Source organism: Cardiocondyla obscurior, linkage group LG27 (assembly GCF_019399895.1).
Source record: "Cardiocondyla obscurior isolate alpha-2009 linkage group LG27, Cobs3.1, whole genome shotgun sequence".
Lineage (NCBI taxonomy): Eukaryota > Metazoa > Arthropoda > Insecta > Hymenoptera > Formicidae > Cardiocondyla > Cardiocondyla obscurior.
Window position 1 is genome coordinate 1,368,323 of NC_091890.1, and position 26,255 is coordinate 1,394,577.

Sequence of the window (26,255 nt, forward strand, 5' to 3'; positions counted from 1 at the left end):
TGAGCGCGATAGGCGACGGCGCCAATCGCCTGTCGCGCTCACTTGCCCGCAGCTTCCTCGTCGCTCTTGCGCTAGACAAATTAATTTTTTTCTCAATAACAATTGAGAATTTTATAAAATGTTAAATAACTTTTATTTATCTCCTACCTATATAGGATTTTACACATGGGCTGAGACACCCTGTATATGGCGCGGTAGTCGCGCAAAGGCCGTAGCAAGGGATAACAACCATGGTTTAAGAAGACGATCTGATGAAGTGACGAAATGATAATTGTCATTACGGGACATGTGTCAAAAATGCATAGAAACTGCAGTTATAACACAGCAAACACTGTTCAAGAAAAGTATAACAATAATCAGAACATCTTGCCTGATGATGATGATAATATTTTACCATTAAAAATAAAATAGACATTTCTTAATGATTTTTAATTAAAATGTAAAGGAAGCATGTGGTTAGGCCCGTAAATAAAATGTAATGAACACTGTATATAAATATTCATTTACTGATGTCTTAATTTTCATAATTTTTATTATAAAATTTAAGAAATCAGTAAATGAATTAATTATGAAAATTAAGACATCAGTAAATGAATATTTATATACAGTGTTCATTACATTTCTTAATGAAATTTAAGACATCAGTAAATGAATACTCATATACAGTGTTCATTACATTTTATTTACGGGCCTAACCACATGCTTCCTTTACATTTTAATTAAAAATCAATAAGAAATTTCTAACATTTACATTTATTTAGAGAACACGAGATGTATACATCTCGTGTTCTCTAAATGAATTTATATTGTTTCATTAAGTGCGTTACGGTTAACAAACTAAATGAGAATATTTTTTCGGACGCGAGACGCATTTAATTAATTATTTTAATTAAACGCATCCCACGTTGACCGAGTAATAAGCCGCGGCGAGCTAATGATATCGTTGACGAAGTCCCTCAAGTTTTAAAGACCCCGAATGTGAGCTCGGAATACAGCGCGGAGATGCAAAATATCTTTGTGATCAAATGAAAGGGTAAGAGTCATCTCCTTAGAGAAAGTTTGCGCACATGTCGATAATCATAAGCTTTACCGTCGTTCCTCCAGCGCCGTAAAGTGCGCTCCGGATTAATTTTCTAATACGAAAAGAATATTCTTCGTTTCAAAGTTCTTTCCTTTTTCTACCCCATTAACGTGAAAGTTTCATGGGGTTTTTAAAAAAAAATATCAAATTAAAAACTGCAGAATGACAGACGACGATCCACGCGCGCAACGCGGAAAATAATGCGTCTTATTCAAAAATTAAAATGCATTTTAATTCATCGCGCGTCATTGCTGATAAAAAGTAGACCGCGTTTTAATACAGAATGTACGATTAACGCAACGACTTCTGAGACGGAATATATTTCTATTTATTTATTTAATTTTTTTTTTTTTTACGAGATAAAAATAATTATTCCAATTATTTTTTTTCCAAAAGAAATTACGAGACACGCTCGAAGAAAATATTTTCGATCATCGCAATAAAGACGAATAAAGAAATTAAAATAGAAATTTATATGAAAAAACAGAAAATTGCGGGATAAAATAATCACGACTATCGCGGAAGGAATTCAAATTGAACTCTAACCCCCTCGGTGCTTTTTCCGAGATGGGTTTTCTTTCTTATGAATGAATTATTTCTTTGATCAAAATTGCTCTTTCTATTTCAATGCGCTTGATCCTTTAAAGCGCGTGCATTTTGTGCATTCATCGGGAAATCATGCACTGCATGCCTTTCAAGATATTCTCGCGTGGGCGAGCCCACGCGGCATTCGATCTTGGAACGTCACGAACATCTTCGGATGACGGTAAAGCGCAATGACGAGGCTCACAGTGTCAGCGAAATCGAGCGTCTGTCGCTCTGAAATAATTGTGACAAGCGATCGCGCTGCGAATGCATCACGTGACATTTAAATAAAACGCAGAGGGGCGCCCGCGAGATATTCTAGAATTTCCCGCGCTCCTTTGTAATCTCATTAATTAGGTTAGACGGTTAGCGTATTAAAACAAGCAATTAAAATAGCTTCGTTCGATAAATGCGGCAACATAAAAACTAATTATACAGTTAGAAAAAAACCTTAAATTTCATGCCCTATTAAGATATGAAAGATGATGATGATAATATTTTACCATTAAAAATAAAATAGACATTTCTTATTGATTTTTAATTAAAATGTAAAGGAAGCATGTGGTTAGGCCCGTAAATAAAATGTAATAAACACTGTATATGAGTATTCATTTACTGATGTCTTAAATTTCATTAAAAAAATGTAATAAACACTGTATATAAATATTCATTTACTGATGTCTTAATTTTCATAATTTTAATTATGGAATTTAAGACATCAGTAAATGAATACTCATATACAGTGTTTATTACATTTTATTTACGGGCCTAACCACATGCTTCTTTTACATTTTAATTAAAAATCAATAAGAAATTTCTAACAGTGTAGCTTAGAGCTTTGTAGAACGTTTCAGATCATCTCGTCTCAAGCGTCGATGACTGTAATTTAGAGGGACGTTAAAGATACGTTGAAATTAATTGCTTACTCGCAAAGGAACGTGCATGCATTACCGGAGGAGACTTCTTGATGTATTCACGTCTTGTTACCGGAATAATACTATCTTCCGACAACGTCAGAGAGTAATTTCAACTTAGCAAATAGATTTGGGTTTTCGCGAGAGTTGCACAATACAAATGGTACCGCTGACGAAAGGAGCAGACACGTACCGCGAACGGTTTCTTTAAACAATTGTCCCTGTCGCTGGCTTTTCACTTCTATAGAACAAATTATGCGCGTAAAAAATTTTTTTGAAATGTTAAAAAGTAAAGATTGAAACTTTAATTCAAAGGATTAATTAATTTTGTTTACTTTTTCACGTTAAATAACCTCTTCTCGTCTGATTACAATTTTAAAAATAGTAATCCAATTAATTTGACGTATTTATATTTTACCGAAAAGAGCAACAGGTCAAGAACGGACGGGGAAGTTTGAGATCCAGCATTCGGAAGCTGTCTCCACTGGGAAATTTTATTAAACAACATTTGGCATGTTTCCCCTTTTTTTCTTTTTTTTTTTTTTTTCCTTAAAATAAGTTTTTCCGCAGACACGCCATTTATTTGCCGAAATACATTTCGAATAATGATCCGCGATGCGGGACAATAAAATGAAAGTCCCTGCAATTGTCTGTGGAATTGACGCTTTAATAAAAACGAGCGGTCAGCTGTGCTCGCTGTAAAAAAAAAAAAAACGGTACGTGTAACTTTATTAAACTTATCGTCGTTAAATTTATTGAAAGAAGGTAATAATTTTTTTTTGCGCTTAAACAACTTCGTATAAATATCTAATTAACCTTTAATACTCGCGGTATTACCGAACGCCGCGTAATGTATTTTTTATAAAATAATTTGTAATGTAATGTGCAAATAAAATTCATCTACAATTTGCATATTTATTACGCATTCAAGCTGCATTTAAATCGAAAAACTTTATTTATATTTATGTAAATGACACGTACCATTGATATTTGATATTTTCCACCGAGAAAAAAGTTGCATTAAAAATCGGGAGGGGGGAAAAAAGTATATACAGGGTGTCTCAGCCCATGTGTAAAATCCTATACAGATAGGTAGATCTTAGGGAGATAAATAAAAAAGTTCTTTAACGTTTTGAAAAATTTTCAATACTTATTGAAAAAAAAATTAATTTGTCTAGAGCAAGAGAACAAGGAAGCTATAGGTGAGTGAGCGCGATAGGCGATGGCGCCAATCGCCTGTCGCGCTCACTTGCCCGCAGCTTCCTCGTCGCTCTTGCGCTAGACAAATTAATTTTTTTCTCAATAACAATTGAGAATTTTATAAAATATTAAATAACTTTTTTATTTATCTCCCTAAGATCTACCTATCTGAATAGGATTTCACACATGGGCTGAGACACCCTGTATATCTCGTTTATTATTCAAGAGTATTTAGAGTGGGAGTTGAAAGCTTTTACACGGAATTAACGCAACGCCCACAAGAAGTTTATCACCTAGTACACTAAATTATTTAATACAAGCGGATCAAATTTGCGCAATTGTCAAAGCTGCGGACTCTTCGAATAAAAAAAAAAAAATATATTATTTCCCTATTTAAAAATAATATTTGATTTAATTAAATTGTCATCGCGGCTATCAAACGGTGTCAATGGATGCGACGCCGTTCCATTGCTACTGATAAACAACACTATACCGGAAAGATAAACGCGGAAAAGGAAGTAACGAAGAGTTACTGATTTTTATTTGGTCCCGATAAAAAATTAATTCAACGTCTGGAATGTATTTCCTTTCTGAGGAGATTAAGACTTGCGTCCTGTTAAAAAGGGTCAATAGATCGTTAAGTTAAGAGGTTATTTCTTATTAAAGGGCTTCTTCCTGAGAAGAGAGATCGATAAGGCGAGGCTCTTTGTGCTGAATTTTGGCACGAGCCGCATCGTAAAATACGGTTCATATAAAAATAAACTAATTAAAGGGATCCTATCTATATTGTTTATTAAATTATTATTTTTTTTTTGTTACAGATCGGCGCAGCTGCATTCACTGCTGTCAATAAAAGTGTCGTCGCCGCCGTTATTATTAATTATACGAACCGCGGCCGGTTCGTCGGTCGTTCCGGGAGTTCCGCTAAGTATTCGGACGGCTTTATTCTAAACGCGAGTGTCGGGCAGGAACGCGCGAAAGTGATTAATAATTTTCGCGATTGTAAATTCACGGTCGGGGTGTTCGCGAGTGACTTGTGCGCGGAAGGATGACTCGTCACGTCCCATCTGAGAGGATGAGCAGGCCCACCAGGAGGCATCAGGCATCGGCGGAGCAACTCTTAGGTAAATATAAATTTTTTAAAATAAAATATTAAATCAAAACTTTTGCCCCTTTTTTTTTTATTAATTTAATAAACTGAATTTCATGTCTACATTAATATTTTTCTTTATGTTACAGCCACCGCCTGAATTCTACAACTCCGCTGAAGCTCATGCAGTTCGGTAAGTCGCATGATTTTTTTTTCGTAGTTTGTAATTGGGGTCTTTAAAAAAAAATAGAGCGCGGGCAGCGCGCGCCTGGTTACTTCTAATTATAAAAAAAAATGTCCCACATATTAAATTGTTTACGAGTCTCTTCCGTCAAAAGTTTTCATAAAAAACCGAGATACTATATCGCAACCTCGCAACTTTAAAACTTCGTAGCTTCGCAACGCGACTGTTTCGTAAAAATGCAAATTATTCAATAAACAGTATAAGCAAACGTAAAATTATGAATACGAATTAATCTCAAGGTTTCTTTTACCATTATTAATAACACGTCGCCAAAAATAATAGTAATAAAACGTCCCAAAATGCACCGGCAATAATTTTTGCGCTATTGTTGTAACAGCGGAAATGTAATTTAATTTGAATTTTTAAACGGCTCACTAAATATTCGCTATCGTATTATATAATTCGCGTACGCTCCCGTTGCTTGATATGCGTAGGCATACATTATTTCGTGCAATATGATTTTAATTATGAATGTAGACATCGCGCCATATGCTTTGTGAAACAGATGTGAAATGCATTTTAAAACGCGGTTTATTTTAGCCACGCGGCCCATCGCGAATCGTTCTCATTGTAATTTACGCACGGTGATAGTCCTATGTCACGTTAATGAGAAGAACATTTCATACGCGCGTGTACTTAAATTATTCATGACATTTTATATTATACAGGGTGTCCCACCCCATATTGACAAACTCTCAGAGTTAAATAGGTCTCGTGGACATAAATTAATAAGTTCCTTGCCGTTTTGAAAAATTCACGATAGTTATTAAAAAAAAAATTAATTTGTCTAGCGCAAAAGCGACAAGGAAGCTACGCGTGAGTGAGCGCGACAGACGACGGCGCCAATCGTCTGTCGCGCTCACACGCCCGCAGCTTCCTTGTCGTTTTTAAGTTACACATTTTAATTATTTTTTCAATAATGGTTGAAAATTGTACAAAATGGCATAGAACTTATTGACTTGTATCCACGAGACCTATCTAACTCGAAGGGTTTGTCAAGATGGGGTGGGACACCCTGTATACATATATGTATATGTCACGCACGCGTCCACTCGCAAAATAAACAAAAGAAAATAATAAATCTCGGTGCGGTAAGAATAAAACGGAAAAAAACGCAAAGGAATGTTAGGGGAAAAAATTCATAAACTTTGATGTCATTCAGCAAACGTCGTCGCTATTAATTCTCGACGTGGAAGCAGAGACGGATTTTTCGCTAAGTTTTCTAAGAGGAAAAAGCGTGTATACGTGGCGCAAGAAAAAAAATAAAAAATAAATAATAAAGAGAGAGGGAGAAAAAGAGAAAAAGGAGAGAAAAAAAAAGGCAGAAAAGGGACGAGTCGAAGTTTCATTACGCTTGCAAATTTTTCATTAGCTACGTACAACTAAATAGCACCGAACCGTAAAAACGATCTGCTATCTCGTTAAGTACACGATGCTTATTGCCTTCCTGATTAATCGCGGAAAAATAAAAAATTCATCCCGCCATCAGTGACATTTAACGGCAATTTTACTTGAAACATTTATTAGTGCACCACTAACGGTGGTCTGCGAATAATTCATTGTCCGCTAAATGTACTGCTAACGAATGATCAATCGCGAATGCGTACAGATTGGCAATATTACTCGCGCCGAATTGTCGATTATTCGAAATAATTGTGCGACAGAGGTCCGGACTCTCTCCGCGGAGAACGGCGTATCAATCGAAGCAATTATAAGGCTGTTTTGCGGCAATTAAATCGCGGACTCGCGAGCGACGTCGTTACACGTGCGTTAACGAATGCGCACTCGAGATATTCCGCTCGTCGAGTCGCAAAGTCACCGAGTTAATCTCGCGAAGATGTAATTGCCACGTTTTCGGGAAACGCGGCAGCCAGATAATCCATAAGTCAAGTTGTCAATAAAGGCTGCGGAAGTCGGCGCAGCGTACGATGCACAGACCGCGATTGTATCACGTTAAACGTAGACATTAATACGAATGCAAATGGGTTAAACGCTTAGCTGGGTTTCGCTCGTAAGATTCAGATCTGATTGTACCTAAAGCCGCGATTCAGGTGTTTGGATTTCTACAGAACAATAGTTCCCGTTTGGGAATCCGGCGATATCGTTGGATAACGCGACGTTTCCTCCGCGAAATCCTGGGCTTGCTAAAACGATACGAGTTCTCAGCCTCGAATATTTGACTTCGTTTCGTTCGAAGAGCAGCGGGCGCATTAAGACCACGTTTCGTCGTTTCGTATCAATCTTCACCGTGAATTCGAAACTCGTGATTTTTATTAGCCCAATTAATTAGACAGGCTTTAATTAAATTCGAAGTCCGCAATTAAAACCGGAAGGTTATTTATCCGCTAGAGTTAATTGCAAACAAATATGCATTTGAATAAAGTTCGTTTTGATACATTGCGAATTTTCATGTGGAATTTATGATTTGATAGTCGCAGGCGCTGATCGATAAGTTCGCCGGCAGGAACACACCTTATCGTTTAAATTACCATTTTGTTTTATCTATGTTTTAACTGCGACATAAATCGATCGGGCTCGATTCGCGCGCGGCACGGAATCACGCGCGGAATTACGCTTCTGACCGAAGTTTTCTTTGCCTTAAAGTTAGGGGTTTCGTTTTTAGAATTTCGATATAACTGATAGTTCCTGACCCCGCGGACTTTCGAAGGGAATTCTGTCAATTACATCGAAATTCTGGTAGCGCTAACTTCGCAAATGTGTTCCACGATTCTCTGCAGAATAAAAAGTCGCGTGTAAAAAAAAAAATTGAGAGAGAGGAAGAGAGAATATGTGCGAAGGAAAAGGGGAACGAAGGGAGGATAACGTAGCCGGGACTCGATGAAAGTGGAAAATTTGATTCGGTGATTAGGTGAAAATATAGCCGAGTTTTTCGTAAATTCCCGACGGCACGGGAAAGCCGCAGTCCACTAAAAAGTTGTAGATTGAACGAGACTTTTCTGAGGCGCAAGACGCGAGAGAGGGAAGAGAGAAAAAAAAACGCGGGTCGAGTTAACGGGATACTAATAAAGAAGACCCGCAAATAAGGTAAATAGAATCTCATCAATTTCTTCGAGCCAGTTTAACGAGAAAGGCTTTAAATTCCGGACAGCACGCTTTTCACGACGAGGATCGCGTCTAATTGTTAATTATATTTTAATTCAACGATGATGCGCGATAAATTAGTTACAATGTTAAAAAAAAATTCGTTCGAGATCCTTTTAATTTCGCCGTCATTCTGGGATCTAACGAAATTCCGCGCTTTCCAATTTTGTTTTCTACGAACAATGAAAGATCCTTACAGCAGGAATCTTCTTCTCCATAAGACTGTGCGTCCTGGTGACTTGGCTCGTTTTGTTTTCAAAAGCTTCCTTCTCAGAGGCGCCTGCCCTCTTGCAATCGGCGTCGACTTCATCCTCCGCCAGCGAGCTCAGACTGTTGTACCACTGTACGCTGCTGGTCCTGTAGGGCTGCTTCGAGGGCTCGTGGCTGCGATGGAGATCCTTGCTGAAGCTCAAGCTACGTCTGATCGGCTGAAGGCCGCGGTTTATCGCCGCCGGTAACTCGGCGCTTCCTCTTAACAGAGCGCCGAATTTCCGACGGAACGACGCGCGTCGCTCGAGCTTCTCGCTCGGATTCTCCGTGTTCTTCGGCGACTCTTTCGACGTCGATGATCTCTTGGCGCCGGAGTACTCTTGAGGAATTATTTTCAATTTCGACGATATTAATAATCGAACCTGCCACCTTCGATTTCATCTATTGCAAAATATCTTGAAGCGCATGCTTTCGTTTTTCGCTCTAACGCGCACATTTGGTGACTGAAAATATATTATTCCGAAACACGTCTCTTTCGATGGTAAATTTTTGTAGTGCTTGGTAATTTTAAATTACAAATTTATTAATTTATTAATTTAGGGATATTTTAGGAGGTTATTTTATATGGTGCAAGGGCTTCATTAGCTTTATCGAGAAATATAATTTAGCAACTCGATTTAACGTCCGGCTTTACCTCTGCCGGCGCTTTTCAAGTATTTTGCAAAGATTTCATCGTTTTGTTCGATTCGAATTGATCATCTAACGTTCTATGCACCTGCTTCCGGAGTCGCTTGTTTACATTCTTTCGTAAGTTGCGGCGTCTTGGTTGCGCTATCGTCGTCGTTGTAATTTGTCGCTTTGTGGGTCGATTTATCCTTTTTCGAGGACCTTTTTGCCTCTCTCTTCAACGTCATTTTTCCTCGCACCACAATAAGTAGGTCGCGAACACACTCAGCGTATAACGCGAATGACGACTCATTTATTCTCCCACGATGACCGAATCGCGGAAACGACGCCGGCCGTCTCTCGGTACCGTCTTAGGTGTGATTTTTCGCAGACGCGCGCACTCGCGGATTATACGGCGAAACCGTATCGTTGAACGATATCACCGCGATAAAGTCGCGTTATCACTGCAGCCGTTCAGGTATATATCGGTTGTATCGTTAGTTTCGGGGCCACTCACGCTTCTTTGCTTTCCGCGTATTTAACGAAGGCCTGAAAGCCGAGATTAAATCGATCATCAAAAGTTAAGAACTTCCTTAATCGCCTCTAAACCGCTGATCCGATTTACGATCTCATATATCCGCCACTGTTTTTTTCGTGAGATGCGATCTCGCGTGCGAATTTCACATAAATGAAATTTACGTTACACGCCGATTATTCACGCGCAGTCCGCGGCGCTGCTAATTCTTATTCATTCTCGCCGATACGGAGGCCGCGGCTACGCGAGACCGTCGAAATTCTTCGTTACGCTTAAATTCCGCGGAGCAAGGCTGAATTTTTTCGAAGTATCGAGAGTGGCGTAAAAATGTAGCGCGCATTCGGGAGGACTTTTTTTCTCTCTCTTCCCCCTCCCCCTCGTCTATGCTAGCGAGAGCCGTGACTTTATCTCGGTACCCGAAGAGATCTCACGTGCGGCGGTCTTCGTATCCCTCTCATTTGGCGCACTTCGTTTGTTTATCAGCTACGTGGCGCATTATCAGCCACCAGTAATACTAAGCCAATAATGAAGCGGCACCTTCGTCAATTGCCAAAGCGTGGCCTTATCGTCGCGTGTCACGTCGTTCCGCGCTGCTGGCCGCTTAGGAAAAAACGAGACGGAGTCGTCGAAACGAAGAAAGAAAGCGCCGATAAGACGGGAAAAAAAAAAAAGAAGCGAAAATTGCCAAGTGCCGCCGTGCGTTTCCCTCTCGCTATCGATCGCGATGTGCATGTTAATGTAAATTAAATTAGTGCCGGTGGAGTATTACGATGCAACCACACGTACCCGCGGCGATAACAAACGTCCTTGAATCGGCTCAGCCTGTACTCGTTATCTCGCGAAATTAACCTCGTAAAGCTTGCGTCTTTAATAAAGGCCTGATTAAAGGCAGAAAACTTACTCTAGCGGAGCGTGGAAACGCGAGTGCGTGACGCGAGCACGTCGCGATTGTGCGCCAGGAAGGATGGCGATAGGATATCTCGCGAGAAGTCCTTAATTAATAATTCTTATTAATTCGACGCTCTGATTAATAACGTAAACTCCCGGAGTCGAATCCGCGGCTCGCGTGCACGCGCGCCGTGCATATTTTTTTCGTTTTTTTTTTTTTTTTTTTAATTTTGCCAACTAATTATACGCGCAATCAGACAGAATTATTCAAAGTAATTGTGTGCCTTAATTATGCGAGGTTTATACGGGGCTTGAAACCACCGGAGATCCTTGCGTCAATAATTAATATAAAATTAGTGCAGATGTCATTTTCTCGCGCGATTGATCATAAAGTAATTAAATAATGATACGACGGTCGTGTAACATTTATGCGCATAATAATAGTTATAGATGCATAAAATATAACGGCCGCGCGTAGCCGAACAATTTTAACATCGATATCGGATTAACCGCGGTGAAATTTCCACTCTGCGGGAAAGATCGAAATCGAAATGGGAGATTTGAACGGCACGGCGGATTAATCGTACACATACATGTCTAAATTGTTTAAAAGCATTTTATGCATTTGAGTCGAGCGGCATAACGAGATAAAAGCGACATTTATGCCGCTGATTGCTATTTATATTTAGAATTTCGAAGAGTTTAAGTGATTTCTCGGGCAATATCGACGTGACGAGAGATAAATCTCGCGAGCACGGGTCGAACGTATTCCGACGTGGAGCTCGTTTTCAATCGAATTTCTTTCGCCGTCCCCGCTCTTGGAAAATAGGGGAAAAGACGGATAATAAAATTACGGCTTGCGGCGCGCAAGCTAAATCGGTAATGCCAGCGAAAGAGGAGCGAAGATTCGCGTCGGCGCTAATAATCGTACGCGCCCGATCGAATATTCCGCCGGCACGGGGTGTCGGATGATTGTCGATAAACCGTAACCTTGGCCGACTTAACTACGATCGACTTTGTGTGTGCCGCGACGAAAGAGTAACTCTAATTGACAGAATTATACTGGCGAAGCGCGCGGATAAACTTACGGCCGTTTTAAAATAACGCGAGCGCCGCGTCGAGCCGACGTGAATAATTATCGGGCGAAATTGATGCGAAAACTATCGACGATATATAAAACCGAGGGGGAGGAGGGAGGGATGTACTTCTTTTCTGATAGTGATTTAATTTAAAAGTTCCACCGACTAAGAAGTCTTTTTCCCGCGGCAACAGAAATTTTCCAGCCTCGCGACGATCTCGAATCGAAGCGCGGCGTACAATGTATAATAAAAAAAGAAAAAAAAAATACTGTATTGCGGTCGAGCGAAATGGCTTTTTAAATTGAACCTTTTTATCGCACGCGTACAAATCGTACAGATCCCGCGGACGGTTATCAAATTAATGAATTCAATCTCGCATTAGGTGTTTACGAGGTGTGTGATGCTGGCACCCCCAAATTAAGATTTTTTAAAAAATCAAGCTGCATTCGTTTGTCCACGTATGTCCAATAAAAAATTTTCTTTGTCCACCTTTATAAAAAAAATTATTTACAATAATTATTCTTTTTTGGTACCAGCACCCTCACAATACAATTTCTTTATTTTCTGAGTGCCATACGTTTGTCCATGTAAGTCCAACTAAAAATTTTATTTGTCCACCTTTATAAAAAAAATTATTTACAATAATTACTTTTATAAAGGTGGATAAATTATTGTAAATAATTTTTTTTATAAAGATGGACAAATAAAATTTTTTATTGGACATACGTGGACAAACGATGGACAAACGTATGGCACTTAGAAAATAAAGAAATTGTATCGTGGGGGTGCTGGTACCAAAAAAGAATAATTATTGTAAATAATTTTTTTTATAAAAGTGGACAAATAAAATTTTTTATTGGACATACGTGGACAAACGATGGACAAACGAATGCAACTTGATTTAAAAAAAAACTTAATTTCGGGGTGCCATCACACACCTTTAGACCGCGCCTGTATATCGTCCACGAATAAGGCCGGCAATCAGCGCGGGTTATCAGACGTTTAATTATATCCCGCGCCGTACCTTCGGCGCATTCCTTCCGACTCCGCAAAACATAATTCGCGTCGCGTTCAACATTAGCATGATTACGGCTGAATTGCGCGGTCGAATCCCCGTATCTGGAGCGCGTAATTTACGCGCCTCGCGCGCCCGCGTATGCAATATCGCGGTATTATCGCGAGAAAACGGATTATAAGACCCGCGCGGTTAATCCCGGGCTGCGATAAGTTCGCGCGGACTGCATTTCGTTATCAGGTGGTCCCGCGCGCGTTGAGTTCACGAGCTGCACGCGATAAATAGCGGGGCCGTGACGAGCGATTATTTTCGCCGCCGGAATGAGGAACCGACGTCTCTCGCAATTAAACGTCGTCGTTCGATGCACGTAGCATGGGTGCCAGCCGACAGGCGAATTGACTTTCCCCGTTTAATTAATTAATCGCGATCAATGCGCAACTTTGGGGACTCGACTCGCGAAAAACTCGCACGAACGATATTAGCACGAAATCTTTACGAAACCTGAACGCTCGCGGATTCTTCCATACGTAAAACTGCACCTCGAACTTTATCTTGGACTCTAGTGCAATTATATAAATCTAAAATTAACCCGAAATGCCAAAGATAAACGAAAGGTTATTGTGTGCATTATCTTATATCTTTTTTTTTTTTCTTTTCGCTTTATTTTTAAGACTTCGTTATATCTCTCGAATAAAAAAAAAAATGCTAAGCAAATGTAATTGTATCAAATCAATTTTGCCGGAGCGATAAAATACAGGCTGATAAATACATTTACATTTTTGCGTCTATTTTTCGCAAGCGTTTGTTTACAAGTTACATTTTTATTTCAGAAGAATAAGCGGGTGGGAATAGATATTTTTCTAAGAATTTGCGGAGATAGCGTATTATCACGCGACTATCGCATGTATCACGACATTACGCGTCGTGTGTTACGTAACGATTCGCTCTGCTGATGCGCCAAGTCTGCGAGATTAGACGAGAATAGCGGAACGATCGAAACGCAGTTTGAGAATTAAACGATCGGCGTGAACGAGAGTATCGGCGCCGGGCGATTCAGCTCCGCGAGTTTAAAACAATTCCGAGCAAGATGCGATTTTAATTGATCAAGCGCGCGACATCCAATTTCTTTTCTTGCGAAACGTGCGAAAGTGCGAGGGCCCAGCGCGGGCGGAATTTTCACGAGAGCACTTTTACGCGAGATCGATCGACGATGAGTCGCCGAAAGCGGCCGCGAATTCGACACAAAACCCGCGTAAACACAGGTGTGTGACGCTGGCATCCCGAAATTAAGATTTTTTTTTTTAATCAAGTTGCATTCGTTTGTCCACGTATGTCCAATAAAAAATTTTATTTGTCCACCTTTATAAAAAAAATTATTTACAATAATTATTCTTTTTTTGGTACCAGCACCCCCACGATACAATTTCTTTATTTTCTGAGTGCCATACGTTTGTCCATCGTTTGTTCACGTATGTCCAACTAAAAATATTATTTGTTCAACTTTTAAAAAAAAGTTATATCTAAGTTAAAAAATTAAAACCATACAATTTAAAAAAAACTCTCAATAAATTTAAAGAAAAAAATTAATTTATGTACGCGTAAGGAAGCGCGGGCTGAGTGAGCGCGACAGACGACGGCGCCATTCGCCTATCGCGCTCACTCGCACGCAGCTTTCATGTTGCTTTTACGCGTACATAAATTAATTTTTTTCACGAAAACTATTAAAATTTTTTTTATTGTATTTGACTTTAGTATTCAATTCCAATTTCCTACTCATAGTCTTTGGGAGCGACACATTGTTTGGGACATTCTGTATATGGTTTTAATTTTTTAACTTAGATATAACTTCTTTTCAAAAGTTAGACAAATAAAATTTTTAGTTGGACATACGTGGACAAACGATGGACAAACGTATGGCACTCAGGAAATAAAGAAATTGTATCGTGGAGTACTGGTACCAAAAAAAAAAAATTTATTTTAATAATTTTTTTATAAAGATGGACAAATAAAATTTTTTATTGAACATACATGGACAAACAATGAACAAACAAATGTAACTTGATTTAAAAAAAAATCTTAATTTGGGGTGCCAGCATTACACACCTCGATAAAATTCGTTCCTAGACAAGCGGCCGATGTGAGAGCTGCTTTTACGGGAACGATACGAGAAACGAATTAAACTCAATTCCGATATATTATTATTATTATTTTTTTTTTTTTCCTTTTTTTATTTCACCGCTCTTTTTTTTTTTTCTCCGAGTCGCACTTTACGCGTTTCTTTCGCGTTGATTCTTATCGGCATTATCTCAATTTCCGCAGACAACGGCGACGGCGGTACTGGTCTCCTGATCGGAGCGCTTCGATTTATTATCTCCGCGTTATCGTCAATCAAAAGCAAAGCGTTCGCCTCGCACCAACGCGACGAGAATAAGCGAGCCGCGTTGAAGTCAATTTAATCGAATTTGAAAAGTAAAATCCTAAAACCGCCGCGATAAGATAACGATGTTAAGATCAATTAAACGATGGAATCAACTTTAATCGTCTTAATATCACCTCACGACCGGAACATACTTCGGCACTAATTTCCTCTACTCACGCTGGCTATTATCGAATCGTTTTCCGAAACTATCTCGACTTTCTGCGGACCCGATCTCTCCGAACTGCCGCAACAGTGATCCTCCACGGTGATCGAGACGCGCGTTATTAAAAGAAACACAATCGAGCGGACAGATCGTATCTTAATACAATAGCTCGTAATATCTCTCAATCGAACACTTTGTCGTTGCACTCGCACGAACGATATAAATTTTTTTATTCCACCGGCCGCGACTTCTTTCTCACCTCGCGCTTTCCGGCCAACGCGGCGCGGCTCGTCGCGTGAGCGCAAAAATTGCGGCGGCAAACTAAGCAAGAAATTAAGGAGACAGGTGAGGTAAAGTTCGATAAGCGGTTTCTGCCGGCCGCGGAGGGAGAAGCGGAGGGAGAGAGAGAAGCACGTGAGAGTCAGGCGCGAAGCGGGAGGGCAAAGCGCGAGTGCAAGTCACCGACAAAGACGGGAACAGAAATGTAGGGAAGGGGCAGAGCTGCAGTGACGCTCAATTATAGCCGCAACACAGTTACGCGGAATCGGCGAAACGATTACGTGAGTCATTGCCGATTGTCAGTGCTGTCTAGCTCGACAAACGTCGGCGAAGCGCCGTGACCAAGTGGGCTTCAGCGGGCGCCTCTCACCGTCGGCAAAGGCACCTTTTCAAAAGTAAATGACGCGAGCGCGGTAATTGCACGGATATATGGTGGCTGATAATGCGCCACGTAGTTGATAAAAAAACGAAGCGCGCCAAATGAGAGGGATACAAAGACGGCCGCACGTGAGATCTCTTCGGGTACCGAGATAAAGTCACGGCTCTCGCTAGCATAGACGAGGGGGAGAAGGGGGGAGGGAGGGAAAAGAGAGAAAAAAGTCCTCCCGAATGCGCGCTACATTTTTACGTCACTCTCGACACTTTAAAAAAATTCAGCCTTGCTCCGCGAAATTTAAGGTTCGTACGTAACGTAACGTAACGTAACGTAACGTAACGCGTTTACGGAAAGTCTTGCGCGGTGCGCCTTACGGCTTTAACACTCGAGACTCGACGCGCGTCTCGTAGCGGATCGGTGGATCCACGAGAATACTCGCGAGAATCGTTAATAATAGAAAAGAATGAATGGTCTTCGCTGCCGCGGCATTCGTATATGCACATTAGGTAGCACGTGCGCGATCGCGGACGATTGCGGTGTCGGTCGGTGTGTCATACCCGCGTCTAATCGATGTGTCATGCACATGTGGCCGTTTGTGGGTTTAAGGTGGAAACGATCTACCTCTCGCGATGCTATCTGCCTTATAAGGGCGCCCGTCGTACTAGATCCACGCGTTAAAACCGAGTTCGTATACGCGACAACAGATCGAAATTAAATGTGCACTATAAAATTAATTAATCAATTAATAACGCACATTAATCATTCTGATGGGAAAATATAGTACGTTACTAGAATACTGCACTTAAAGACGATAGACTTCATTAAGATCTTATGAGCATGTGAAAGGTGTTCTCACGCTAAAAGCTTTGCTAAGGTTTCCTCAAAAATTAAAAAGCACTTAATGAGTTTTATATCGCAGACGGATACGGCAGATTTTAATTAGACTTAACAAATGTTAGAAAAATTAATGTCTCTAATTTTTATTTTATTTTTTCCTTCCTAAGCAAATATACTTTTAATTGAATGCAAAGCCGAGTCTTTAATTTGAAGCAGATAAATAGAGAGAAATGCGAAACATACGCGCATACAAAACGTTTTAAATGCGTTAGCAGATCGCAAGTCAATGTAACTTTAGTTCCAATTAATTAAGGATCAAAATCCAGATATCTTACGGCACAAACGGGACAATTTTCCAAGCAATTACCGCCGCGCTGCTGGATCAACAGTCTCGGCAAATCACGAATTACAACCCGGTGCTTAACTTCAAAACTACATTTGCCGTCGCGACTCGCGATCCCGTGATTTCTAGCAGCCTAGATAAATAAATTAAGCGAGCGGCAAAACGCGGACCGTCACAAAGAATCCCGTCTACTCCACTCGTACCTACGTCGTGAAAATCCTACGAGACTCTCGTACCGGAAAGACGTATTTAAATAGCTTGCATTTTCTGCATTTGCACCTATGCGTCGTTCTGCCAATTGGGCAATTTCGACGATCCTCGAGAACTTACCGGAAAAGGATTGATTCCTCGCATCCCGATTAGACGAAATATTCGCGCTCTTTAAACAGAACTTTCGCGGAAGGTCCCATCGAAGTTAGCGAAGTAGGTCGTCGCTTCAGCGTCTTTACGGTGGAGAACTTCTTGCCTTCTCGGCGCTGGCGAGAGTTCCGTCCGCAGGTGATGACCTTTTCAGCAAGGACCTACCGATTGGTCCGCTAAGTAAAGTTTCGATCGAGTGTCCGCGGAACTTCCGGTCGGCCGTTGCTCGCGCCGAGACTTCCGCATTACCGCTCTCACGTGCGCGTTAATTAATTCGCTGCGCGAAGCGGGACGTGCGTCGCGCGGTGGCGAAGAAATAGACGGAAGCAAACGACGAGCGTACGTCTTACGAGCTAATGCGCCAATCCGACGTCGGGCAATTTGTCAAATGCGCAAATTCGCGGCAGCCAGCGAACGGGAAATATTACGAAATCAATATGCACCGTTCTTATCGTTGAACTTTGTCACGCTCGATTACGAGCGCGCGATGAAAAGAACGAGACGCTGGAACCGCGAGATTCTCAAGTGCGAAGATCACTTATTTCTGGGATCTTTGACCCTTCCGCGTGACCCGAGGCTAGGCACAAAGTTAAACTCGCGCATCTGTTATAAACATATGGTCGATTTACGTAACGACCTGCTTATGAATGCGCGTCAAACGATTACTTCGGCGGCAGGGGAATTTTTATAAAATCTTATTTGCGATAAAGCGTGATAATTATATTTTTATGCTGCACTCGATATTTATCGAGATCGTCGCGATAATAAAATTATTACGATAGCGTCTGAAGAGGGTTCGAAAGAACTCGCCGAAGAGCACTTGATTTTCTAACACGCACCGTCTAATAAACCTAGATTGAGAGGAACTTGTCAAGTGTCGATGGAAAATTGGGATGCGCGCCAATAAAAAATTCTTCGTGTTTTATTATTCGCGCGCGGGAGGCTCGTAAATAATCATGACGTTCGTAAATATTCATACCGAAGGGAAGAGAAATAAAAGCAGACTGACACGCACACCGACTTGACCTACAGATTTTTACGAATTAATTACGGAATTTAGCGCTCGACCAAAGATCTCTTGTTCCACCGAATTCAACTGAATATTCAGCCGAATAAAAAGATATTTACCGATATTTTGATACGTACAATTAAACGTCGTCTATTTGAATTCGATAAAGGTAGAAAATGAAAATATGCAATGGATATTTCTTTTTTATTTTTTCCCCCGCGAGTCTACGCGCAGATTGACTCGAAATCGATAAGATAAGAGATACCTCATGCATGGCGCAGTCAGTTAGTGTCAATGCGCGCACTGTCACATTAATCATCTAGGCAACATCCGCTTTGGATTCACCCCTAAGCGTATCTCGATCTGGCGATCAGCCAGTATGCGCATGAAGGCTTTATTTTGCATAGAGAATAATCACGTGTGAATACTAAACTGCACCGATGTTTCCATACTAGTTCCCTTCCTGATACCGCCTTAGAAATCGCACTGGATTATTTACCATTATTCATTTCTATTATTCAATATCTCTATAATTATTAATCGCGTCCGATAAAAATTTATTTACGTCGTTTAATTATCGCGCCATGCCGAAGCACGGTTGACAAAACCGCGAGCGATGCTCGGAACCATTTTTCGCCGACGAAAACATCTCGACTTTAACAGAAGTCGAGACAAAAAGTACGGCGTGCGGTAAGAATTGTGGCAGTACTTTTTCACGGGGCGTTAGCGGGCGAAAATAAAATTTATCACGACAGACTCTCGAGTATACCTCGCGCCAAAGCAAGCTACTTTTCCACACCTGCGCGCTCGTAACGCGATTATGTGAAACTTTTTCGACGATGACGATCCGAGCCGGGTCGAGAGAGGATGCCCGGATCTTTGTCGCGAGTCCCGAAGTGCGCCACTTCGCGAAACGGGCGAGGAAACGCGAAAGGTGACGGTTGAATGCTCGAGTTTGGCTATTAATCGTCAGTGTCCGCAATATCCGCTACGCTTCACTCTCGCGAGGGGGAGAGAAAATCTCAAAAAGTTATTAATCTGACGAAACCAGATTTGACAGGCAACACTGCAGAATGCATTTGTAAGTTTCTTTGAGGAAGCCGACGTCAGAAATATTCAGGTCCGTTACGTCTCGCGCGAATAATGCATCATTTCCAATCGCTCCCGCGTTTCTCGAACAGCTACCGCCGCGAGATCGTAATGTTACGAACAATGAATTATTCCGGCGTGCTTGGCAACGTTAGAAAATAATCTTGCAACGTCGAAAATGATTAGATAAAAATTAATGAGGTAAAAATAAATTCTTGTTTTATGATTTCGCGATGTATTTAATACGCGCGATCGTAGTTCGACTTGTGCCAGTTATCTCGCAGCGGCAAAGTCTTTAATTTGATCGACAACGAGCAGGTCTACCGATGCACAGCGCCACTTTAATGTTGTTCGAGCGTGTAATCGTCGTCATGTTCCTCGACATCCAATCGACACGAGGGTAAGCATTGGAAAAGAGTCTCTCCGTCCATTTTCAAGATAAACGTCAGAACATCCACAATATTTTTTGCGCTGAAATGCCGGAGTGCTGTCATCCACCGTTTCATACCACGCGATTCCGATCGATACTTTCGCTCCGGTTTCTTTTTCTTGTTTACGGGATTCCGAAACTTTCGTTCCAACGAGAACAAGTAGAGTGCGACAAATCGCGACAGCATTTCATTCGTATGTGACCACATGTGTCTATCCCAGAACTTTAAGAGTCCAGGAAAATAAATTTCAAAAGAGATTAAAACGAAAAAATAAAATAAAATAAAATAATAATTATTATTATTTTAAATTAATGCACAAAATTTATGCATACATTAAAATGTAGTCTCTTGTCTTATAAATTTCTTTCTCTAAAAAGAAAAAAGAATACTTCAGCGTCCGCAATTTCAATTTTAATGATTTAAAATTCGCGATTAAAATACAACGGAAGACGCGCGCTGTTAAGAGTCTGTAGAATAATAAAAGCGAACCAAGTGGAGTGAAAAATAATGAATATCTCAATATCGTGGACACTTGCAAAAGTATCGATTGAAAGAAAAAATTTCGACAGACTATATACTTGCTCCAGGACGTAGCGCTATTTCTCTATCAGAATTAGACAATTTATCTCGAGAACGGGAGACGGAGGGTAGGAATCTTCTCGCGTCTGGGATTATTTCTATCACGGAGTAGCTTAGTCAGCGACGACCCGAGTTGATCGAAGTCACGACGCCGACATGACGAAAAGAGCGATCAACAATCGTAGAGTCGCTACGTAAGCGACACGTTGCACGGCAAAAAATCCGAGACTGGACTTATTGTCTCTTTTTTTTTTTTCTCTCGCACGCGTATAATACGATTATACGCGTGCGAGAGAAAAAAAAAAAGAGAGCGGCGAGCTCTTTAATTGTTCGGGATAATGTGGGTCGATGATATACGCGCGCTCCGCGGAATCGATACGCCGAACTACGACTGCAACTGTCCGATAATATTCCCCAAAAGTAGGGAGAGAAGACGGACGAGCTCTGAACGCAGGAGGGTAGCAAAAATAATGACAAGTCTTACGATGTATTAAGCAAGATTACTTTCACTCGCTTTTATCCGCTTGCCATGCAATAGGGGGACTCTATATAGAAAAAAAAAAAAATATATATATATTGTATAAATACAATTTCATGCGAGATGTTGCTCACATCAAAAGAACAAGAGATGAAAGAGAACTCTCGCGAAAAGTAATCGGCTTCGAGAGTAACCGCACAGCAGTTTTCGAGCATCTCAAAACTGTATAATGTATGTCAACGCTGAGAGGCGAAAAAAAAGAAGAAAAAAGAAATTTTAAAAAATGAAAAAAAAAGGGACGGAAAAATAAAACGGCTTCTATCGCGATTCCGACGTCGAGAGGCCTCGCGCGTGAAATTTTTCGTGTATAATCCCTAATTAATATTCGATGACCGTGCGCATCCGTCGAATCCGCGATGCTCGCTGACTCTCCCGTTCCTGAATGGCTATCAATCGGATAATCTTCCGTGCCGCGTGCGTTGATGAATGACTATCGATTAGTGATTAGTTGTCGGGGGAATTGTGCGAGTTTTTTGTGCCGCGTGACCTTAATTAGTATTTTATTATCACGTCCGGGCACTTCGATATTTGGGAGGCGCGCTTTTCAACAATAAATCACGGCAATGCGTCAGTAACGGCTTTCCCGAAAATTCCCATTAAAATAACGTCGGCTGCGATATTGTTAAAAATTAGTAAATTTATTATTAGTATATCTATAAACTAACAACAATGACGTGCACGTGCGCCTCCACTTTCTTTCTTTATTTTTACAGATAAAATTAAAGTAAAAAAACGAGAGAGATATGACGAAATGCACGAAATGAAATTAATCGACGAGCTCGTACGGTTTTCATTCGTGACATTTTGCGACAGTTTCGCAAATGACACCGCGACCGATGCGTGACTTTTCCGCGGCGCGCGTTCACCAATCCGAAAACCGGTCGCGGATAATTTCTTAATTAAAATCTGATAAGGTCATCGCAATTAGCGGTGCCGCTTCCGCCTGCGCATGATAATCGCGCCTCGACGAAGGCACGTAGATTCGGAAGGGAGACGTGGGCGCGAAACGCGGCCGCTTGACGCGGAGAAATTGCTTTCTGCAACTACCGGACGATAAATACCCGGTGCCGTTTCTCGTTGTTATTCATTACAGCAATCTTATTATCCATTCTTTATGGTCCATTTCTCCGGAGCATAAGGTGAGACGTTTTACTACGGACGGCGGGCGTGTATCACGAGCGAAGTTATAACGACGTTTCCGACGGAGTTCTTCCCGGCGTCTCCCGACAATTTGGCGAATGTTTCTCCCGGTCTTATCGTCACTAATGTTGAAATTAGAATATCTAAACGGAATCTCGACGACAAAGCTTTTAGTATAAAAGATGATTTTTTTTTTTTTTCCACGGAACTGCACGGTGTAATTTTAGGAAGTATAATTAAGGATAAGACAAAATGCGTCTCGAAAATTAGAGTTAAATATTAATAATTTTCTGTTAAATTGTATGCGTAAACCGTTCAACGCGAGAGATTGAAGTCATCATTGTAAATACAATTTATTAATATTTAATTCTAATTTTCGAGACGCATTTTGTCTTATCCTTAATTATACTTCCTAAAAATACACCGTGCAGTTCCGTGGAAAAAAAAAAAAAAATTGAAAGAAAACGACAGAGAATCAGGAAAAGGGGAAAAAAAAGAAGCTCACGATTCCGTGATTGAATTATTGCGCGAATCTTCTTTCTGTCTATCTGATTTTTGTACCGCTTTTACGCACAAACGCAATGTCACATAAAAAAAAAAAAATGATACAAAACGACGAAATTTTTCTTGCAAAAAAAAAAAAGGGTCGAGACGTGTACAAAATCTTCCGGGAAGAAAATCTAATCGCTCTTGAGATTACACCATCATAAATAATTTTTCTCATTCTCCCTTACTTTTTCAAATCTCAATTAGGCTGAGATTTCTTCAATTTCCGCAGAAATATTTAAGAAAAAAAAAAGTTATCCAAAGGAAGACCTTTCTTGAATTTCAGTTAATTAGACCGAACTTTCCTCCGCAATTACGTCCCTAATTGTGAGATCAAAATTCACCGAAGTTCAGTGTAATCATCAATCAGAAGAGCAATTTGTATTTTGTTAATATTGTTCGGGAGAGTAAATACAATTAAACTAATGTTTTTCTTTTCCGGATTACAAGGCGTATCTGATCTAGCGGTTACACGCGACATATCGCAAATGAAAAACAGAAATTCAATCGCGAGGTAATTAAATAACCGATTCGCCGAAATAGCGCGCCGACACCAGAAAAGGGAAAGGGAAAAAGAAAAAAAAAAGGAAAAAAGAAATAGAGTCGGTAACGCAAACAGGTGCGGCGAGAGTCAGTCAGTCGGTTCCGAAGAACGATAGAAGTAGTTAGAAAAGAAAAAGAACGTACGTCCGCGATCTGTATTATAAAAAAAGAAAGGGGCCGTGAGCCCAAGTGTTTAATAAAGGACGGAACGTATTGCCGAAAAGAACCGCATTTATTTTTAAATATAACAAAGAATATAAGAAAAAAAAAATTAATTCCAGCGAAAAAAAAAATAATTACAGAAGCGAACTTTGATGAGAGATAATTGGGTAACATCCGTGTCGTAGGAAGTCTCCCGAGTCGACAAACGTTGCGACACATTTGCGTAGAAAAGAAAAAAAAAAAAAAGAAATAATTGCTATTGTTGCGTATAATTGTGTGCGACTGCCGGGAAATAATTACAATGCGAAATTGCTAATTAAATTTACAAGCGACGAGAAAGGCATGAATTACAATCGACGATTTCAAAGATATAACGTAACAGACGGTCGCAAAGTAGGTAATACCGAGGTATTGATCATTTTTACTGACATAAAACTGACAAGGTAAATATTTAAATAGAATTTCCCGGGCTCAATTATAAATATGTAAATATCGCAAAATTGCGCGTGTCTGAATTTAGCACTGAGTAAAACGTATAATTTATATTTGACATAAATGTCCTATTCGTTTCGCGAAGACTGCCATAATTCACACCGTCGGTCTTAGCTACTTTAAGGAGGTTTCAGTTAAGGATGTCAAGGGAACTATGTATACTTAGTAAAATCGCTTTTACGACTCTTTGCCCCAATTGGTATTACGCACACGGTATTTAATTCTATCTCTTTTGAAGTAAGTTTTTTTTTTTTTTTTTTTTTTTTTTAGCCTAACGAATTAAATTTTTCCGAACGAATTAAAATAAGATCAATGTCTAATCAAAACGTAGAAATTAAACTGTACAATTAATTTTCTTTTTGGTTTAATTTTATTTTTTATTATTATATTATTTAAAAATTTTCCAATCACGGAATATAGAAAATATAGAAGCCTCGAAAATGTGGTATTTCAATATCAAGTTATTAAAAAAAATTACAAAATTTTCATTGAAGCTACCGCGAGTATCGGAAATAGCATCTGAAATTTCTTTTCAATATAAAAAAATTTTGGGTTTAATTAATACGAGAGGCTCGTATTGTGGGGGAAATAAAATATTCGATTAACGACCAAGGGGGAAAGGCTCAAAATGACCAGCTGATCGCTGTCGAATCGCAGCTGAGCAAGTTCGTCCTCGCATTTTCCGCGCCGGTGTTATTTTTCCAAGAAGGTTGAAAACGTGCGCAGTTGGTCCGGTTCACAATTATCGTCAACCTGGTTAAAGATCATCGACGGTAGTCGTTGATGACGACGAATACTTTTCCGAGAACGAGCAAAGCAAAGATAACAGTGTAACGAAAATTCCTGACTGTGGTTTTAGTCGAAATGGAGGGCACGGGGGAGGAGTTAGAACGAAAGAGCGAAGAGTGAGAAAGTCTACTCAACCTCACTCGAGCCTCAGATTACCGGAGATGAAGCCGGATTAAGGGGAAAATCAGCGGATTGGCGTAAAGACGCGCGACCGAGAAAGCGTCTAAATTTTCCGAAAGCAAAAACAATTCCTCGGGCGAAATTTCGCTCGCGCGGGTAAAATCATAAACTGCGACGAGCCACTTTACGCGATAAAGCTATGAAGATCATTTCTCATTACGAAAACGTCGGAATCTCAAAACATTTTTGGCCTCTCCCCCCTTTTTTTTTTTTAATGGAAACGGTAGAAATTTATTCTCGGCGAAACGGAAGACTCGCGACGCTGCCTGATGGCACCGGATTATGCGAATGTCACAAGATTGGACCGTCTGCGATTACGATGGTTCACCTGATATAATTGCGGGATGCAATATATGAAGATATACTCCGATAATTAAATTAGGAAAAGTATAGCATATATCTCTTCTCGTGACACGAGTTCGGATATGCTGCATGCAGAGTCGTGGCCGGTCCGCGGCCGTGCAGATTAGCTCTGTGAATCGCGATCGATACTTTCGCCTACTTTGACGGATTAATTTAAATCCTCCCCCTCGAATAAATCACGTGTCCGATAATCGTGAACACCCGGCGAAATTGGCGAAAGCGGCGTATACGTCGGCCGCGTAAACTCGACTGCGAAAAGACCCGAATTGCAGGCGATTTTCGGCAGGTGACGTGTTTTTTCGGGGACGAAGTTAATTTGTTTACTGAAACGATGCAACGGACTCGGGATTTATGACCTCTCCCCCTCGCCTTTCTCCCCGTTTATTTCGCCGCCGCACATTTTACCCACGTGCGCGAATCTCCGCTCTGATTTGGAGATCGTAACGGATACCTCGACTTTATTTTTCAATGCGGAAATAAAAGAAATCGGGGGAACTTTTAAAAATCGCTGGCGATTATTTTATGAAAATTTCCGCCAGCGAATAGCGCAACTGCGCGATCGGGGCGGTAACTTTTTATTGCAAAATTCAGATTAATTTTTTATAATTTAGACACAGAATTTGTACACGTTTCGATTTGATTAAATAAAATTTCGATTAAAATCGCGGACACAATAGATAAAGTGCAGCAGGGGTATTCGGATATTTGTAACGTAATAACACGCGATCGATCAGACAATTACAAGTGACAGTAACTGAAAGAGGCACATGTACATATCTACATCTGTGTACTCCATATCAATCTTTTTATACGTACACGTATAATACCGAATTGCACAATGTTGATTTAATCTTTCAACGTTTTTATTTTCCTATAATATTTTAATAAAACAGAATGTCAATATTTATTTTAATATAAAAATTATTAATAACGGTAATTAATATTCTTAAAATTTACTATTTCCTTTTTACGTTCGGCTCAACAAAAATCTACGCGATAAATTCGCTA

General features: G+C 40.3%; 1 protein-coding gene across 6 annotated transcripts in view; it reads right to left on the minus strand.

The window, feature by feature from the left end:
- LOC139112265 (pleckstrin homology domain-containing family G member 5) overlaps positions 1–26,255 on the minus strand; it is a 116,706-nt gene that overhangs the window by 77,193 nt on the left and 13,258 nt on the right. Inside the window, exons 1-3 of one of the 6 annotated variants that reach the window (XM_070673189.1) lie at positions 15,163–16,000; positions 9,202–9,641; positions 8,414–8,805 (exon numbers count right to left, since the gene is read on the minus strand). The exons of 3 other annotated variants lie outside the window; for them this stretch is intronic. In XM_070673189.1, coding sequence (XP_070529290.1) covers positions 8,414–8,805; positions 9,202–9,340 — 531 coding nt within the window. In that variant the 5' untranslated portion in view covers positions 9,341–9,641; positions 15,163–16,000. Of the gene's footprint in view, positions 1–8,413; positions 8,806–9,201; positions 10,223–15,162; positions 16,001–17,356; positions 19,020–26,255 lie in introns of those variants that run through there. 2 more of the 6 variants (XM_070673190.1, XM_070673194.1) reach the window with 2 other exon arrangements.